Here is a 19633-nt window from a genome sequence, read left to right as displayed (position 1 = left end):
AAGCCTCAGCCTTCCATGCTGGTAGGATAGCAGTGTGGTCATGTTGGCAGGCTTTCTGCCAAGCTAACTAGCTTCAGGGCTGTCACTTAGTATTTAAGGTTGTGAGGCAGGTACTCAGTGTTCTGAAATGAAAATGTACAGTATAGTGAAAATCTGGAGGCATCGTGATTAGTTCAAGGACAAACTCCATATTTGATAACTCAAATCCTTACAGAACTAAGGTTTAACCCCTTCCTCACCCACAACAACACTGCAGTTTGAATTTGTTACTGGAAACGTGAAGAAACATTTTCGATCCAACTGTTAAGTTATCTAGCGATGAAGATTGAGGTGCTGAACATCAGTTGCAGACATAAACTGTTGTAAACTCAGCTACGTATATGTATCTAAAAAGTTATGGAATTCATTGTTCTAGTTTCTAATATGGCCCTATGTCCTGCTCTATGTCACTATCTGTTGTTTTAACAGTTGCTGATAGATGAAGGAAAGAGTCAGAATCCCATGTTTTAGACCTATGATTTACAAATCTGACATACAGCAGCACACATTGTAGCAGCATTTCAAGCCCTCGCCCTTGGCTTGATGTTTCGAGAAAAATGCTTGGTCTTAATGACAAATCAAATCAGGGGATAATCATTGTTTCTAGCTTTCTTTTTAAAGGACAGTTTCTGTCACCAGTTTTGTATAATGAAGATGAACAGGGGAAGTTTAATGCCCTGTAAAATAGAAAAAAAGAAAAGGGACCTAAAGGAGTCTTCTTAAAGAAAAACTCAAATTCATGCTAAATGTAATGAGCCTGTTAGCATCAGTGAAGATTGCAGTATCTTCCGCTGAAATAAAATAAAACACATCAACAGTTCCAAAGTGTACAATGGTTTTATTGATCGATGATCAACTCAGGCTTACATGATTACAAGTATACAAGACATCACTGAACTGTGACCAGTGAAGACACTTCTCTTCCCAAACAACTTAATCACAAAGCCTACTGTAAGTATGGGTCATATATGCATTGAAATGAAGGCAAAATACTTCTTTAAAAACTAGATTGAGCCCATGCTTGTATATTTAGATGGATTAACGTGTTCTCATGAACGTAAACTACCCTTCCAGGCAAATTGAGTTGTTTTGCATTTTCTAAACCCAATATGGGTCCTGAAACATTATTTAGGAAAGCAGGACTCAGTGGCACTTTCTCTGCATATGCTTCTGTGAAGTTTAAAGGTTTATTACACACAATCACCTGCTCACCTTCACTGTGAGTCCACAGCATGTTACAGTCATGAAACAACAATCAGTTAATCTGTGGTTATGTTCAGTCTAACCAGCTGAGGTTACATATCAGAGAGGGAGTGGGGCAGAGAGAGTGAGTGGACAAAAAGACACATCACAACACTTTGTCCTTGCTTTCATACACACACATATGGCACTCATTGAAACACACACACACACACACGCACAAAAACAGGCATGTTCATGCACACAGATGGTCCTCTCGTCTCTCTGTCCCTCCCGTCATGTTGGCCAGGGTGAGTCATCATCTTGGGCACAGGTCCAGACTCGGCACTATTTGTTTCTTTACACAACTGTACAACCGTCGGGTGGCTCTGAATACAGCTCTATCATGGCACTATTATAAAACTCAGTAGATCTATAGAAATGTCATTCTCTTTAAAGTCTACTCTTAATGAAAGGTGTTTTTACAAAAGGCTGGTTTCACAACACTTAACTCAGAGACAACTGATATGAACAAGGGGAGGAAATGTGTTATTATATCTCTGCCCACCCATGCTGCTGATGTGTTCACTTTTTTTGCAGAGCAGATGGAACATTGTGCACCCTTTTTGCACTCGTCTTCGGTTCAGCTCCAAAGCTACTCAGCTCAGTTATGTAAAAGTAATAAACCACTATCTTGTCTTAAGTAAAGGAATACTTAGTTTCCAAGTTTTACTGACTGAAATATTATGGTATCCCTACTTAGTTATATATGTTTGTCCTTCCCTTCTCATGTGTGCTGTTGTGCAAAATGTACCTTTAGGTTTCTTCAAACAGATAAGTGTTGTTTATTAACCAGACAGACTTTCATTTGAAGGTGCTTCCACATAACAAGTTTTTGTCTTTTGTTGCAGACAAAGGAAGAAACTACTTTTCCCAATGACTGTTCCTAATCCAACTGAGAGCTGTATACATAAAGTTAAAACGACTAACGCTGGGGGTGCTGGTAGCCTAGTGGTTGTTGTGTGAGCCCCATGTTACGGGGGCCATTGTCCTCCAAGCGGGCGGCCTGGGTTTGACTCCGACCTGTGGCTCCTATCCCGCATGTTATTCCCTACTTTCTCTCCAATCGTTCCCATAGACTGTAAATTTAAATGGACGAAGCCTGAGTGACGTCAGCCATCTGTTACGGCAGGGGGCTCCGGAGGCTCATCGGCTGCAGCCGCCATGCTGGATATCCTGTCTCAGCCTAACCTGTCAATCATGTCAGCTACGCGCCTAACTATGAATAACACATATCTTTCATTTAATTATTTTTATGAAAGATACCAGACCTATTTCATTGTTTAAATTAAAAAAACAAGCATAAAACAAGAATATCAGAAAATGTATTTGCTTAACTTTTAAAGAATTGTGAACCTGACACATACTGAGCAGGATGTTTTACAGTTTAAAAAAAACTGTCTTTCAGGGCCCCTGGTGGACAAATATGATATAAGAAATGACTCGCCTCTAGTTTACTTGTATTTACTGCAATTATTATTTAAACACATTCTTTATATCAGCAAAAAGCTAATACTCTGGAAAAGACACTATATGTAGAAAGTTCACAGATGTCTCATACAGACTTTTTCAGCTGCTCATGATCTTAAGTGAAACTTAAAATAGTGGTTAAGCTTTGAGTTACTGCTACACTCAAGGCTGTGGCTCAGCGGAAGAGTCACCCCGAACTTCCACCAGATACGTCTGCATTGCGTTTCCGCTCCGGTACGTTTCGGCTCTGTGCAACTTTATATAAACCTTATAAACACGTAAACAAATGCTCATTTTTCTGATAAGATAAATTGGAGTGTTTTATTTTGAAAAATAACTGGATGTTTTAATGTTGTATCGGTGTCTGACTTCCCATCCCGCTTGATCTTTTCTGTGCTAAATTGATACGCCGGGCTCCGGCATCCGGCAAAAATAGAAGTGCTCCAGACTGCCGGAGCTCAGACGGAGCTGAGACGCCGCTAAGTGGACCCAGTGGAAGCACACACATGGAATAAAGTGAAAACCTATCACCTCCGCTGCCGGAACGGAGCGGAGACGGACCGAACACGCATCTAGTGGAAGTTGGCCATCAGTCTCTCCAACTCCTGCAGCCACAGCCACCCAGGCAAGACACTGAACCCCGAATTGCTCCTGCTGCAATGCCAATGGCGTGTGAATTGAATAGTACTGATCGGCAGTTTGGCCCTTTATGTAGCAGCCTCAACCATCAGTATGTGGGACATGTAGTGTACAACGCACTTGAGTGTTCAGAACACTAGAAAAGTGCTTTACAAGCCTAACTCCATTTAAGATTTACCATCTTAACTCACGCTGACTCAAGAACCACAGAGTTCTACTTACAGGTTTAAAACACAAGACTTAAATGAACCAAAAAGCAATAAATACATTTGTTTCCTTGAAGCACCTCTTCCTTAGAGGGTCCAGGTTACACAGTTGTGGATCAAAATTCTAACTTCAGTGACACTTTGTGTAGTTTGATTTCAGTTGTTAAAGCAGAGATCATCTGTGGCCTCAAACCTGTGCATGAGTGAACAAACAGTGAGTCTTGCCTAAACGCTCACCAGTTCCAGAGTAGCTGATGTTTTACCATTGGCCAGCAAATGGAAACACATTAAAAGAGAATGTCTGAGCTGAGATTAATTCGGTCTTAAGCACATATTAAACATGAAACTGCATTTGGATATAACTACTTTGTCCCAATCTGGAATTCTTCAGTTTGGTCTTTGTCTGGAGTGCATAAAAATCTGGATTTGGGGTGAGTGACATGTCACATCATGTTTGTGAAACCAGCCTCTAGACTTATCTAAACAGTTTGCAGTAGGCATCGTCAGTACTGATTTTGAATGGAGTGTTCGCAGAAAGCAGAGAGGACTGTCCAAACGTTTTGCTTCCCGCTCTGATAACGGAGTGCAGCATCCAGTTCATCTTGGTTTGGTAGAGTGGCGCAGCTATAAGGCAGCTCGTCTTATTTTGCCCCATAATGCACTGGTGAACAGGTCACTAAGAATGACGATCTGGACAATCAGGGTCCAGGTGTTGGGAGTGTTTGTATGACATTCGAAAGCAATGCAGACAGTGAAATGGTTCAAATAGGGAGCAGAGGAGTATTACTGGTCTGAGACTGTTAATTGTTACCGTTGGTAGAGTCCCTCTGACACAAACATAGATGGGAAGTTAACTGGACTCCTGCAGAGAATACTGTTTGCTTAGCATGTCCATACCTAAGGGGAAAAAAGAAAAAGATTTAGAAGATCTTACAGTAGATGAAAAATTAGGTTACCTATCCAGCAGAGTCAATATTGTGAATATGAAACATTCTGCTGAACAGAAAGGAAACCCTGAGAAGGCCATGTCATGGGGTAAAGTCAGAATAGTTGGAAAAACAGATTTGCTTTTCTCAAAGTGCTTTTATTCTAAAAGGATTTTATACTGGTCTTCCTAAAATGTCAGTTTAGTATCTCTGTCTCATTTGAAAATACAATGTAGCATGACATGCGGTATGAAAGTATTGATTGTCCAGTTAGTATACATATATGCGGAAGCTGATGAAGAGATGATCCGTGGTACCTTAACGGTGCTGTCGACAGCTCCAGAGAAGAGGCGTCCTCTGGAAACAGCCAGAGCTGTGACACTGCCCTGGTGTCGCAGCAGGGTCTGGGTGCAGATCATGTTGTCCATGCTCCATACCTTAAAAGGAAAACACAAAGACCAAACATGCAAACTGTGTTCCCAATATAAGCAGTTCATGTTTCATAAACTGTCAAATTTCCTCAAGAATCCTTCTATAACATACTTTTTCCAAAACTACATTAGAATCATGTGAGGGTGAATATTTCACAAGCTTCCTAGCTTAACTTGCCCTTTACCTGAAATGTTAAAGGTCACATATTATACTTCTTTTCAACAAGTTTAAGTCTCAGAGGTCCCATCTGTGAAGTTTCCTGCTAAAAATCCACTCTGATCCTGTATTTTATGATGCCTATAAACACATCTATGTCAGCCATGCTCAGAACAGGCTGTTTCTGTGTCTATACATTTAAATGCAAGTGAGCTGTGTCTGACCACGCCCCTTTCCAGAAGGGGATGTGTCTTACTTGTTGCTCCTTTGTATGCACCTATGGTGGAAAAGAAGTTAAAGACTGACTGACACACTAAAAGGTCACACTGTCCATCCTCACCCTAAGTGAGCGGTCGTAGGAGGCGCTGAACACTTTGGTCTGGTCAGGGGTGGAGATGACAGCAAGAGCATAAACTGTTCCCACGTGGCCTGTCAGTGTCCGCACCTGCTCTTTAGACTCAATGTCCCACACCTGCAAAGAAGATATACCTTCAGTCCTAAGATCATTATCATCATCGTTATAATATGGTGATAATTAAAGTAAAATGGAAAAGTGAAAAAGATGTCTTTTGTGTTCACTTCACATGTTTTTATTTGAAGCTTTCTTACATGGATGAGGTTTTCATAGGTGCCACAGACAATGTGATGGTTGGTGACAGCGATGGAGTACACACTGCCCCCACTGGTCTGCAGGACGTGAACACACTCCAAAGAACGGATGTCCCAAATCTGACAAGCAGAAAGAGATAAAGAGGTTACTGTTGCTATTGGAAGTGAGCATCAGTGAAAGGGGTTGCAGGTATATTTCTATCAGATGATCTCAATGTGGCATTAATTCAAAACCATGAAAATGTAACATCTTGCTGTCATAACTGGCCTATGAGCTTTGTCACATGGCCTTTTCCTCTCTCTCTGTCTTCTTTTATGTCTGGATTTAACAACAGGGAATCCTTGGCAGGCTGTTTCATTTAAACAAAATGCAGAAATTTCACTGACAATCACAGTTTACACACTAGTTTCTGATGCAAATTGATAAAGAAAACTTAAGATACAAATAAAATTATTGCATTAAAAAAAAAAGACGTCTTTTCAATAGTCTTTTGTGTATTTCTACACTCGTGTGTAAAATTGCGGTTTTGTCTGTGTCAAACATATTTAAAAAACAAAATGTTCAAAGGGATGTTTTTCACTGAATATTGGCTAATACTGAATATCATTTTAACAGCAATTTTTGCAGCAAAACATTTTCTAAACGACTTCTGCGATGTGTTTTGTTGCTCTACTTCTAAGCAGCATAAAAAAGAAGCATAGCCTTTTATATCCGTCTTTGCATCTCTCTTTCCTAAATCTTCAGTCTTCTACAGACATCCCTCATTCCCAAAACCAGTCCCTCCCTCTCTTTGCTGTCGTTTTTTTCCTCCTTTTTCTCTCTACATGCTCCCTGAGGTATTCATTAGTGACCGACCTTAGCACGCACACAAACACACAGAGACATACAGAGAGAACTTGTATTGTAGGGCAGTGAATGAAGATGGCAGTTAGACAGAGACACAAAGTCCTTTTTCATAGAGAGGAGAGAATCCAATTACTGAACACAATAAATCCCAACAGCTTTCACTGCACACTACAGAAACACACACACACACACACGCGCGCACACACGGTTTCTGTGCTTGAACTAAAGCCCAGATTGTGGCCAGTGGTGACAACTATGGTCTGGTAATCCATTTTAAAGCTTACAAAAGTCCAGTTTGTCATGTTTTTATTAACTTGAAAACATGACGCAACACATAAAAGGGCTTTATACAGGTTTCCAATGTTGTGCATGCTTATCAACAGAGATTAAGAAGATTACCAGTGAAAGAGGTGTTCAAACTCTGCAGATCATTCCTATTAACTATGCAGCATTTTACTTTTGGTCACTTGGGAAACTCCTTAATGTTGGCCACCTTCCAAATCCCACTCAAATATGTCATTGATAGATAAATGTTTATTGAACACTCAACATTCTTCATACTGCTGCATCTCAAACCTGGTTGACTGAATCTGGGCAAATAAAGGCAGTTCCAGATAAATCTTCAACTACAATGTTGAGCACATTTGTACTTGTGAGCTGGTGTGTCTGAATCGCTGGGCATTTCCACCTCCACAATGCTTGCTCCTTTACAATTGGTCCCACCATAGTTTGTGTACAATGCCACCAAGTATACTAAATCAGCTGTTGCAATCCGCATTGTTGCAATGTGTAGTATCAGTTCTGGTGAATGCAAGGCAGGCAATGGCGTAGGCTTAGGAATTAAGGATGAAGACATAGATCAGACTTCCCTTATTTTTTCTACACTTGTCAAACTTCCAATTTGTTTCAACACTTCTGAGGTTAAAAGTGATGTCAGTGGCAAATGCAACGCTTCAAATTCTTATATACTTATATATAAAAGTTTGGTATAATACAAAAGTAGACAGAGCACCCTCTTACTCCTGGCTAAGGATGTCAAAGGTAAAAAAAAAAAAACCTCCTTCACACTTTCTTTGTAGAGTGGCTCTCATTCAACAGCCACAAGCAAAAAAACTTCAGCATGTCAAGAAATCATATTTAAGATTCCATGATTGGACAGCGGGACATACATTTAAACAGTATGTGTTTTATCTCCACAACCCTTCACCTACCTTGATGGTCTGATAAGAGCCGCTGTACAGGTGATTCTGGGAGGCCACCAGTGCTCTAACCCAATGATTCAGACCGGTCAGCTCCTTCTTCAGCTTCAGCTCTGTACCCACTATGTCCCACACCTACACACACACACACAGAGAAAGATAAGGTTTACAGTGATGATTATGACTGTTATTGAGAGAATAGAGTACAAATTATAAAATAGACTTGTTTAAAAAACAATATTATTGACATTGCTTCTATCAATGAAAGTGTATATAGCAAAACATTTTATGAGAAGTTGTTTTTAAGACTTTAATAAAGTGCTTTCAAGGCCCTTATAGCTACTCAACTATCACCCACAGACAAACACTGTGTATAAAACAGAGCTGGGGCGAGAGAACACTGTACTGCATGATGTCACTGAGCTGAAATAGGGAGGAGCTGGAAGGCAGAGGAGGTGGAGGAGTCCGAGTGGAGTTGAGTAAGAAAGGAAAGTCCCTGACATCACACTCATACATACACAGCCCTACAAACATTCCTTTCCTTTTTCTCGCTCTCTCGCTTGTAACCATGGTAACAAAAAAAAAGGCCACAGACAGTGCTCCTTACTTAACTGTCTACTTCTCACTGAGTCATATCTTAAGCTATATTCTTTTAGACAGAAAATTTCAGATTTTAATTCCTCTGAAATCTCACGGCAAGAGATCGATGACGGCAATGAAGATTAAAAAAGGAAGACAATTTTTTAAACCACAACTAAGGAGTCAAACAAGTCCTCTCTGGAGAAAATAAACTGATGTATTGCTTTCAGCCGGACTGTTGGGATCTGCTGTTCCAGGGTTTACGACTGGCCCAATTGTGACCTTGAAATGTATTGTGCCATAATACCTAGAAACCCATATGTAGGACAATTCTTTCACTGATGTTATTTGTTTTTATGGTGTAAAATTGTAAAGCTATGCTGATGATGTGAAGTTATACATGCTAAAATGTACCTAGTAAATTGTATACGGTAAATGGACTTGAGCTTGTTAGCACTTTTCTTGTCTTCATCGGCTGCAGCCACTGGATTACTCAAATCGCTTTTACACTGCACACTGCACACACAAAGGGAATATGGACTGTTCACAACTGTACCTTAATGGCCTTGAGGGAGCCGCTGAACAACATGTTGTGAGAGGAGACCAGTGTGCATACAGGGTTGTCATGGGCACGGATGGTATTGACTTTCTGCAGGGTCTGGATGTCCCACACCTACGCAAAATTCACAGCAGCAACACACATTTTGTCACTTAAATAGAAAATTTCTAGGTTATGCAAATTGGACTTAAAAAGAGGAAGGATGGAATAAGGTGTACTTACAATGATGGTGCAGTCTGCAGAGCCACTGTAGAGCCTATTTCTGTGGGGACAAAAAAGGTACCACTGAGTCCTGCTTTGGACATGAGGACTGTCACCCCATGTGACATTTACCTAATATGATCCAAGTGTGTGTGCATGTGTTGTTAATATGCATGTGTACATTTTCTTACCCCTGGATACAGAGAGCCAGAACAATGCCATCATGACCTTCAAGGGTTTTCTGACACTTGTAGGTGGTGCATGTGTCCCAAACCTGGGGAGGGTGAGAAGAGATGGAATGACAAACCTCTTAAAGGCAAAACAAAATATCTCAGTCTTAAAAAAACCTAAATTAATATTTGCGTATCGTTTGACCTCGACCGCAAGTTTTCCCCCCCACTTGTCTTTGTCCACTGAAGGTATTTTTTAACACTTCAGTAACTGTATAAGCCTCAAAATGAATCTATGATACAAGATTCCAAATGTTTTGTTGAAGTTATCCCAACATCTCTGGAAGTAAGTGGGTATAAGATGCATTTAGGTCAGAAATTACCCCGTGTCAGAGAAACAAGACTAAAAAAGGGTTGGTGGTACTCTGGAGAAGTTGAAATGCAGGAATCAAGTTCGACTAAAACATCCATGACTATTACAGGTCATTGATATTACCTTGATAGTCTTATCTGAGGATCCAGAAAAAAGCAGGTCTCCAGTAGAGTAGACACACAGACACCAAACGGGACCCTGGTGGCCAACAAATGTCCCCTTGCATTTGAAGATCTGCTGGGGGTCATATGCTGTACAAAGTCACAGAGAGGGGGTGAGAATAGATGTGAGTTTAATTGAAAGTAAGAGCAGTTTTTAAATCGGAAGAACTAAAATGAGAAACCCTTAACAATTAAAAATCTTGCAGCAAACCTCAGAAAGGATTGTTCAAATAGTTCTCTTCCCTGAGGGAGGGGGAAGTTAAAATAGAAAAGATGATTTTGAATAAAGGATAGAAAGGTAGCTACTTACAGCCCAGGATTCCCATGTTAAGCCTGGCATTGATGTGGGACAGTTCATCCTGCAAGGATACAGACAACTGATTAGAGGGATGTATTTCTACTTCAATGTAGATGATCATCGAATAAAAGTTACACTTAAGTTTTATTTTTGTAATTTTTTTAAAGGCCTCTTTTTAGGATCAAACACACTTACATTAAGCATGGAGGCATCCCTGCGGAATTCCATCAGGTCCTCGCTCAGTTTGCTCTGATTCTCATCCAACACATCTAAAACACACAGAGGCACAGTGACTTTAAGAAAAAAGTAAAAAACAAACAAAAAAAACAAAACAAGTAGGGCCACTTGCTCAAGACGTATAGCCAATTAAGATCATGAAATGTTTGGAGCTCTTTTGTAACCTATTTGCAGTACAAGCTAAGGTGGAGACAAGAAAATCAAAGTTTAAATAGTCCGTTGTTCTACAGGAACTACAGGTTCTACAGTTTGAAAAATGAAAGCACAGCGTCTCAGAAAAACGAAAGTTTTGAAGCTGCATTGAGCGCCACCACAGAGACAAAGACAGCAACTGCAACAACAGCAGGCGTTAATCGTACTATCTACATCTGACTACAGTTGCACATTAGTTTTAAAATCTGAAAATGTCCATTTAAACTCTTGTAACTTGTGGTACCTGATTAAAACAGACTATTAATTCAAATGTATTTAGTGGTATGTCTTCTTGTGGAGATGTAAGACCCAAGGCTTGGCCTATCTTAGATGAGAATACATTTGTATCTAATTGCATCATGGGAATTATAGGATCCACATATGAAACTTGATCCGTTTGAGGTACTCATTGACTTTAAGTAGTCAAGAGTATTTTAATTTAGCAAAGGAACTTCTGTCTCTGCTGTAACTCACCAAATTTGAGCTCCAGGTTCTTCTCAAGCTGATCTAACTTCTCTGAAAGTTTGCCCAACATGGAGCGCAGGAAAGCAATGTCTTGATCCTTCTGGGCCAGAGTCAACTGCATCTCATGGAACCTAAGCAGGGTCAAAGGTCAGAGGTTAAATACAGACTGAAAAGAAACAATGATGAACTTATTATATTTAATAAGTATGACAAGTCCTTAGATTGTGCTGTATGCTGAATACCTGGTAAACAGACAGAAGCAATCAATCCCACATACATTCAACTATTTGAGTACTTGGGTAATCAGCGAAGATCTGTAATGCTTACCTGTCATCAGTCTGCTGCAGAAACTCCTTTAGACCCTCAAATTTACACACCTCAAGGTGTGTTTCATATGTGTCCTGGTTACCAATGAATGTACAACTGGTGGCGAGGGGGGAGAAGAGAGGCAGATTGTTGGAAGGCAGACGAATGTTTTATATGTGAGTATAACAGAGACTGATGAGAGAAAATAATATGACACAACAATAAATGCTCAAACAAAAGGATTGCAAATGATCAAGATAAGCCATTATCTCTCTTTTTTTCTGATATTTTGTATTTGAGAGGGTGAACGAGAGTCTTTGCTGATATGTGTGTTTTTTTGTATTTACCCGTATTTTGAGTGTGGACATTTGATGTGTTCACATTCTTTAAGGTGAGCCTCAAGGTTCATGGTGAGCAGTGGGGGGCAGGAGGGGTTGTTGGGGCAGCGGACCGGCCTGTAGTCACAGCTGTCCTCATGTTCTCTGAAAGAAATAAAAAATACAAGAGAAAAGGTCAGGTCAAGCTCTGAACAAGTTGCTGCTGAGTATGATATACAACACAAAGGCAGTATGGCAGTGGAGATAAAACCTCAAATACAATCCCTCTGTAGTCCTTACTTGCGTATGGACAGTTTGATGGTGAATGGGCAGCCGAGGGGGTCCACCTCAAATGCTCCAGGTTTACCGGCCACTGTGGAGGTGGAGGATGCAGCCCCATTTGTGCTGCAAGCTGTGGCCCTGCAGCCGTATTTACAGTGAACGAACAGCTCTCCGATCTGCTCTGCGACGGCAATATTGTTCACTACAACCGTTAGCTTAGCTGCATCCACGGGGCACTTGTCTGTGAGGAGAAAAGACGTGATCATAAGAATATAACTCAGGGAACGTTCTACTACAGCTTTAGTTCAGGCTAACTGAAATAAAATATAGCCAATGTTGAGGATATTTTTACCACACAGTTAAAGTCTCACCTGAAGTCAAGGCACATCGTCTGCAGAAGGTGTGCTGAGGGAGGAAGAAAAAGACCAAATTTCTTTGTTATTGTTAATGCGCCGTAATACATTTTAACTGATCATTCCTCGACTCACCTAAAAGTAAAGAAACCAAGTGGATTTTGTACTACAGTGTGTACAGTGAGTCTGTCTCCATATTATATCATCTTAGTAGTTTCATGCAGATTCTGCTTAGCAAATATACCTGGACCAGTAAGAAAGAGTTGGAGTTTTGCCTTTATTTTTTTTAATTTACATACTTTATTAAAAGTATGCAAGCGTAAAATTCTGGTTTTATACTCATACACTCTGTTATTGAGAGACCTGATGGTAACTGCCTCTCATGTTTAGTTTTTGTTTGTCCAACCTTTTATTATTGTAGTTCCGTTCTGCAGTCATTGAGGCGGAACTAATTATTATTGATTGTTCCGCACGTAGCAGTTTTGCCGACGCACCTTGACAGACGTGACACAGGATGAAGAGCGGAATAAAACTTAAGAAGTTAACACACATAAAAGGATAAACTTAAGGAGAGTAAAGATGAAGAGCTGTCCGGGATTAGCCCCTCTTAGATAATAAGCAGCCTACGAGGTATTTGTTTTATTGCTTTGTTTATGTATGTAAATTAGCGATGACACGCGGGAATTGTTATGCTAATTAGCTTGTATGAAAGTGTGTTATCTACGTTGTCTAAATGTAAACTCTTTGATTTCCTCTCTCCTTTCTCAATCTCAGTTCTCACGGGTTGGTCTGGAGGACTAAATAAACCTTGTATTTTAATCAAGACCTCGTGATTCGTGTTGTTATCTGAGGGAGCTACACTGATTCTCACACATGTCCCGAATTACACACTTTCTAAAATCCAGTAAATAAATGCACATCCAATTTCAGCCTTGTTTTGTATGAGTCACACCCCAGAGCTGTAGACAGAAACAACACAATGTATGTAACTTTGTTAAATTATCCATTAACCCCCCCCCCAAAAAAAAAAATGTTTAATGCTATTGTGTAAAAACACTGATTACAACTGTAATAGAACAAGATTGGACTTTTTACTTCTTAGTTTCCTTATAATGTTTTATGATGGCTGTTTTTATGTTTTTTTACTGCTGACTTCTAAACAAATTGCCCTCCCACAGGGATAATAAAGACAACCTTGACCTTGACCTAAATAGGCCAACAAACATCCTTCAAACATTTGCTTGTGTGTTTTTGATTTTTCACAGGATGAAAAGTAAAAACCAACATCCTGAAAAGCCCTGCAGTGCCTAGAAAAATGTCATGATCTATGATGAAAAGTTGTTTTTTTTTTCAGGCGTTTTTGCCAACTGCAAATTACAAACTGCTTGGGGTGCATCAACACATTTCAAGACAAAGAATGGAGCTCTTAATACACTAACTGTTAATTATGTTTACAGAAAGGGTAGACAGACTTTAATTACAGACAATCCTAGCACATGCAAAGAGAATGAGGCAGATGGAAGAAAGGAAACTCACCCCACACGTGGTGATGACTGGGTCCTTGAAGACGTTACAGCACAACTGGCAGCAAAGTTTTACTGACGGCTGCTCAGCAAACACCTGGGGCTCCTGCACAGAAACACACACACGTTTGATAATTTTACACTTTGTACTGTGGTTTCTTTTTTTTTCAAAAGCTGACCTTTTATGTGTCAGAATGACATATTGTGTATATGTATCTTACTGTGTCCTCCTCCTCTTCATGCAGAGAGAAAGTAGAGCGCAAAGACATGTTGGACTCAGAATGGAGAGATCTGACTGAGATGGCTGAATCTGACCTCCGAGGTGTACCGATAGGAGGCTGATGGGGTGGTGGGAAGAAGCAGTGGAAAGATGAGGTTATAATAACCTTTTCATACATTTTAGAAAAAACTTTTAAAATTTTTTTTAAAGGATTTAAGACAGTACCATTCCATCGTCATCATCCCGGGGAGAGTAGGTTAGAGTGCTGGAGGAGGAAGGAGTTCTTCTATGCTGCTTGTAGTTGCTGGATCCTTCAGCTGTAAGCGTAAGAAGGTATATTCAGAAACTATGTGCAAAAAAAAAAAGAGAAAGGGTATTGAAGAAAGAAAAGCTTTGAGGGGAAGATTAACTGTGTATCACCTTTAGTTCCAGCAGCCACGGCTGAGAAGGTAGGGCCAAATGAGGCCTCCATCCTGCTCTACATTGTATAAAAGATAAGGAGGATGGGAAAGATATTTTTTTTAAACAAAAGGAGGAGGTACTAATAACAACAATATGTCACACAAAACCAGTATATGGTCCATGTCGCATTAGTGTCTTACCCAGTTGGAGTTGGGTGAGGAGTGTAGGGGCAGCTGGTGATGGCTGTTCTTGTGGCTGTTTTTTTCTGTTGGATTTGGTCAATTGTATGGATGTTTCTTACCACTGATGGTAACCAAAAGGACACACAAATGCAGGATGTGCACTACCAGCCAGCTGGATTTCTAAGCCTGGAAAGAGGAAAAGAGGACAAGGAGGAACGCGGAGAGTTAAGGAGAAATTTAGTGAGTTGTGATACATTTTTCAAATGTAATAACAAGTCACACAGTCCTGTTAACGGCATTGATTTCACTCCAAAATAAAACTAAGTAGAAACTAAAAATTGTACTGGTGATACATGCATAGAATAGGAAGATAGTTGTTAACCATGTTGTTGCTCTGTTCTGCAATTCTTTGACTTTATTTGATTTTACTTTGGCAGCTCTACATCCAACAATTCATCAGTTAGCTTCCAGGCAGTCCAGTCTCCTCCAGTGCTCCAGGGTCTAATGTGAGGGCAAGACTGCACTAAGACAACATTATATGAACTATGATCTGAGATTCAAGTTCAATTACATCTTTTTATATTAAAAGATGCTTATTGATTCATTATGGTTCACTAGAGACACAAGTACAAATAAAACTGCTGATGTAAATGTTTATTGTGATGTGGAGTCATCTTTCATGCTTGATATCAAGTGAAATTAAATATGTTAGAGGCATCCTTATACAACCTGGCTTCCCTTTATCACCACACTATTGTTCGTACAGATGGATAAGAATTTTCTTGCAGCTGTGATTCTGAAGTTTTCTGATTAAAATCAGGATAATGCTGACATAGTTTTGTTTGTGATTTTACAGAGAATTAAAAGAAAGGTACATCCACACTTGGCGACAAGGGTTCAGTACACCTTAAAGGCAGTAAAATGAGAAAACATGCATCAGGGGAGTCATTTATGTTTTTAAATACATGTTTGACCTTCTTTATAGTCTTCAGGCACAACAACATATTCAAACAACATGATTCTGCTTTGGTTTTTACAGCAAAAAGATGTTTTGTATTCTTAATTTTCAACTGTGTTGCTCTTTATAGACAAAGTTGGAGAAACTTTAAGAGTTGCAGTGTTTCCTCTAGGTTTACAGCTTTGGGGGGGTGGGGGGGACACACGCCGACACAAACACTTGAAGGAATCTTGGTGTTCATGCGTTACTTTTAATGACAACTGTCCTTTTCTATCGGAAAGGTATCCTAAATGACTTCTTTCCCTGATTTCCAACTCTATTACTCTATTACGGGCCGCCCCCCTAATGGTAGGGGAAACACTGAGTTGCTCAGTCATAGTGAGTCAATACTGGGACACAGAGTTCAGTCAGTCAGTAAGTCACCCGTTAAAAACTGGATATCATCGCCTTCCTAAAATAATGGCCTAAGACATCTTCTCAAGTTTTTCAGAAAACACAAAAAACTGAACCAAATATTGAATATATGATATTATTTTTTTTTTTCACTCAAAAAGGTTATTACAATAGATGGCTATTGACATACTTATAACAATTTCTGTCAATTATGTAACATAAGAGTAATAAATGACTTAGGTACATTTTTTAACATGCCTTTGTGACATAGGCAATTTTAAACATTTAACTCTGTCAACAATGAAGCATAGCTAACAAACTAACTAAACATACTGTAATGCTGAGGAGGGGGACGAGCCCTGAATCATGGAAATAACTTCTGTGATAGAGTGGTATGCTGTCGTTCTTCTTGAAAAGCTTGTAAATTTGCCTAAGTCACATTGAATTTTGACTTAGGCAAAATAATACGGCCTAAGTCACTCTTGACATAGGCCATTATACTACAGGGGAGAATCGCATGATCTGTTTTAACTGAGGATGTAGGCGACTTTACCAGAAGTGGCAAGCATCATGAGATGATTTATGCAACAACAACAAAAAATGACTTAGGCCATTATTTTAGGAAGGTGACGATATGTTCATTAGTAGGGGGCAAAAGATACACAAAATAGCTTGCTGTGATGATGAATAGAAAAATACACGATAATGCATGGGTGCTTTCTTACTAATATTGAAGTTAGTAACCCTCTCTTGGGATACACACTGCTGAGATGCACAACAGCTGACAGAAGGCAAAACTGATCCAATGCCTTTTCAACAACTAAATAAAGGAACCTGTGTATATATATATATTTTTTTTTTAAAGAGCAGGGTTTGCAAACCCTCAAAAACACGGGGCACGGCTGCCAAGCAATGAGGCAGAGAGCAGCTGACAGACAAAAGGGAAAGACAAGTGAAGCGAACAATTAGAAAGTGATGTAAACAGAAAGGTATGCAGACTGTCAGCTCACATGGTACCAGGCTGCAGAAACAATCCAGGACCCCCTAATCCTCTACATCCAGCGTCACTGTCTCTTTTCACAAACCAGGAGATTCCCGTAAAGAGAAGGGGGCGGAACACACACGCACACACACACACACACACATTAAAACACACACGCACGCGCGCACACACACACACACTACGGACTAAAGTTGAATACTGACTGTTTCTAGCTACATTTCTAAATACCGTATATGCAGAGCTGACAGTTTTATGTATGTTGGCTACTATAAACGACAGCCCGTAGTGCCGCTCCTCAGCAGCTGTCGCCTTGTTATGGTCCGTTAAAATTGTTAAAAAAAAAAAATTGCTAGCTAAGTTTGCTAGCTTAAGTTAGCTAATGTTACATTTCCTATTAGCAATCACTGCTGTAAGCGGTCTTTGACAAACCCTGCCGACGACCGACGTAAAACCCCCACGCTATTGTATAGATAGCAAAGCAACTCTTTAAACAAAAGGCTTGGGTTTAGTTGTGCTCTTACCATTATTCTTCATTTAACAGCGAAGCTCCAAGTCTGCAGACGAATTCCTAAATCTTCCTTCCTCTCTCTCCCCTCCTCTCTCTGCTTCAAATACACACATCGCAAACGCCGCAGTGCATCCTGGGATACGTAGTTTAAAAAGCGGTAGCGCTGCAGGTTAAGGAGCGTGCTCAGCTCCGCCGGCGCACTACGCTTCCAACAATCCACTTCACTGAGCTGCCATTGGACTCGCTGCTGTCAGTAAATTCCTCAAGCCAACTGCAAAACGCTTCACCCTCAATTACAGCCTCTTTCCCTCCTTGAAACATGCCGTATTGGTTCTTTGAGAGACCGAACCATTATGCGACAACTGCCATCACGTTTTACGGTGAAGGCACGTGCACGATGGTGTGATGTTGAGACAAATTTTTCCAACAACATTAACCAAAAAAAAAAAAGTAAAACACTGAGGTGGGCTCATGTAGGTATTATTTACAATCTGTGGTGGCTACGTTAATGCATTGAATATATTATAACGATACCAGGCAGAAAAGTAAATCATTTCTGATACTAGTTACTGCGATGACATGATTATATGGCAATAATTGTTACAATATAAATGGCAAAAATAATATCATGGGGCATAGGCTATCCTTTTTTATATATAGCTTATAGGCCTACATAGAAAAAAACTAAGGATAATATTACCTTTGTTGCCACTTCCACAGTATGCACTGAACAAACTGCAGTATTCCCCATTATAGAACACTGCATTGTGATTTACACCCGATCATCATGCTGAATTGCAGATTGTATATGAAAGATAAGAAGGGGCTCATGTTTGAATTTAGTTATTATTTGTTAGTGCACAGGCATATGGACATTCAGTCACGATGATAGTTTGAGTTCCCTGTATGTTGCTAAGTTTGTAGGCTATATGTAATATTTGATGCTGTCTAAAGTACAACTTTAGTGATAGCCAGCTCCTCCATGAATGCTGCTTTCTGGATTGTGTTACAACAGGCCTATTAGGCCTACTTCTTTTTCTTTTTTTTTTAATACACTGTTAGCCACAGTTCTACCTAATGATGTCTTAGCAGTGCAATCAAATAAAGACTAAAGGTGATCTCCTTGGGATGGTAAATCTCCTTTTTTAAATGACAGTAGTTTTTTGTTTTGCAGAGATTCATTGAAGTAATCATGTCTCCTACAGATAGACTACTGGCAAATGGCAGTCTATTGGTATATAGTGAAACAACTCTAATAGTCCTATTAGAAGATAAAATATATAATAGAATTATTTCATAATCTCAACTCATTCCAACTTTTGCTTCTCATATGAACACACAGTTTGAGCTTTGGCAGTTTTACTTCCAACACTAAAAATAATAGGCTACACTTTTTGTTTTGGTGACAGTTTTCTATCTTTACTTCTTGCATAAGTAGCAAGGGTCTTAGCTTATTGTTTTTTTAGTATAACTCCAATGATATCTAGATAATTTAATGCACTTCATGCACTTAGCAAATTAAGTCATTTTGTTATTGGCTCTGATTTATCACCCCGTTTTGTCGAGAAAGCGGCAGTAAGTCAATTCATAAATGTTGTATGTTGTGGGTTAAATATTCCTTAAAGTAGCCTAATTTAGAGATTGGAGGGAATATATTCAAAGTGTGGTTTTCTCCACCAACAATTTTCATCAAAGTCTGAGAATGCCTGAACATTTGGTGAAAGTTAACAATAAAATGTTTTTCTTTATTTTAAACAGAGGTGAAGTGTAACTTAAAACCTTTACTCCAGATATGTATCAAACATAATCTAAAAAATAAAATATTTCGCGATTTTTAAGTTGACTTTTTTATAGCCTAGGCCTACTTAAGGATATATGTTTTCTGATGGGTGAGGTATAATGCACTTCTTTATAACTAACTATGAATTCATACAAAGCTAATCTGAAAGCAATATCATATAATAGTTAAACACGCTCTTTTTCTACACAATAATTACTTTGAATTGTCATGCTTTAATTTGATTGAGTTAGTAATACTGTTTTAATGCTACCCTGTTTTCACCAGAAGAGGGCACTGTTTATCTAAATGTAGGCTGAACATTAGACAAGAACCTCTCTATTGGCTGTATCTCTTCTTTTTTTTAAGTGTGAAAAAGAAACACACTTAAAGTTATAGACACTATCCGTTA

General features: G+C 39.4%; 1 protein-coding gene across 1 annotated transcript; it reads right to left on the bottom strand.

The window, feature by feature from the left end:
* Positions 1-862: 862 nt before the first annotated feature.
* Positions 863-17561, bottom strand: traf7 (TNF receptor-associated factor 7). Its single transcript, XM_061065214.1, has 22 exons — positions 17458-17561; positions 14601-14768; positions 14419-14476; positions 14224-14315; positions 14000-14116; positions 13792-13884; positions 12274-12307; positions 11921-12143; positions 11651-11785; positions 11325-11420; positions 11007-11128; positions 10299-10372; positions 10116-10164; positions 9768-9895; positions 9293-9375; positions 9123-9162; positions 8898-9014; positions 7775-7897; positions 5717-5836; positions 5448-5579; positions 4837-4956; positions 863-4490 (listed from the first exon to the last, which is right to left on the bottom strand). Exons 3-22 carry the CDS (start codon positions 14468-14470, stop codon positions 4476-4478), a joined length of 1965 nt encoding a protein of 654 aa, XP_060921197.1. The 5' UTR covers positions 14471-14476; positions 14601-14768; positions 17458-17561; the 3' UTR covers positions 863-4475.
* Positions 17562-19633: the final 2072 nt, after the last annotated feature.

This window comes from Labrus mixtus, chromosome 20 (genome assembly GCF_963584025.1).
Source record: "Labrus mixtus chromosome 20, fLabMix1.1, whole genome shotgun sequence".
Classification (NCBI taxonomy): Eukaryota; Metazoa; Chordata; class Actinopteri; order Labriformes; family Labridae; genus Labrus; species Labrus mixtus.
The sequence above is the reverse complement of the archived record's forward strand: the minus strand, read 5'-3'. Positions and strand labels throughout refer to the sequence as shown.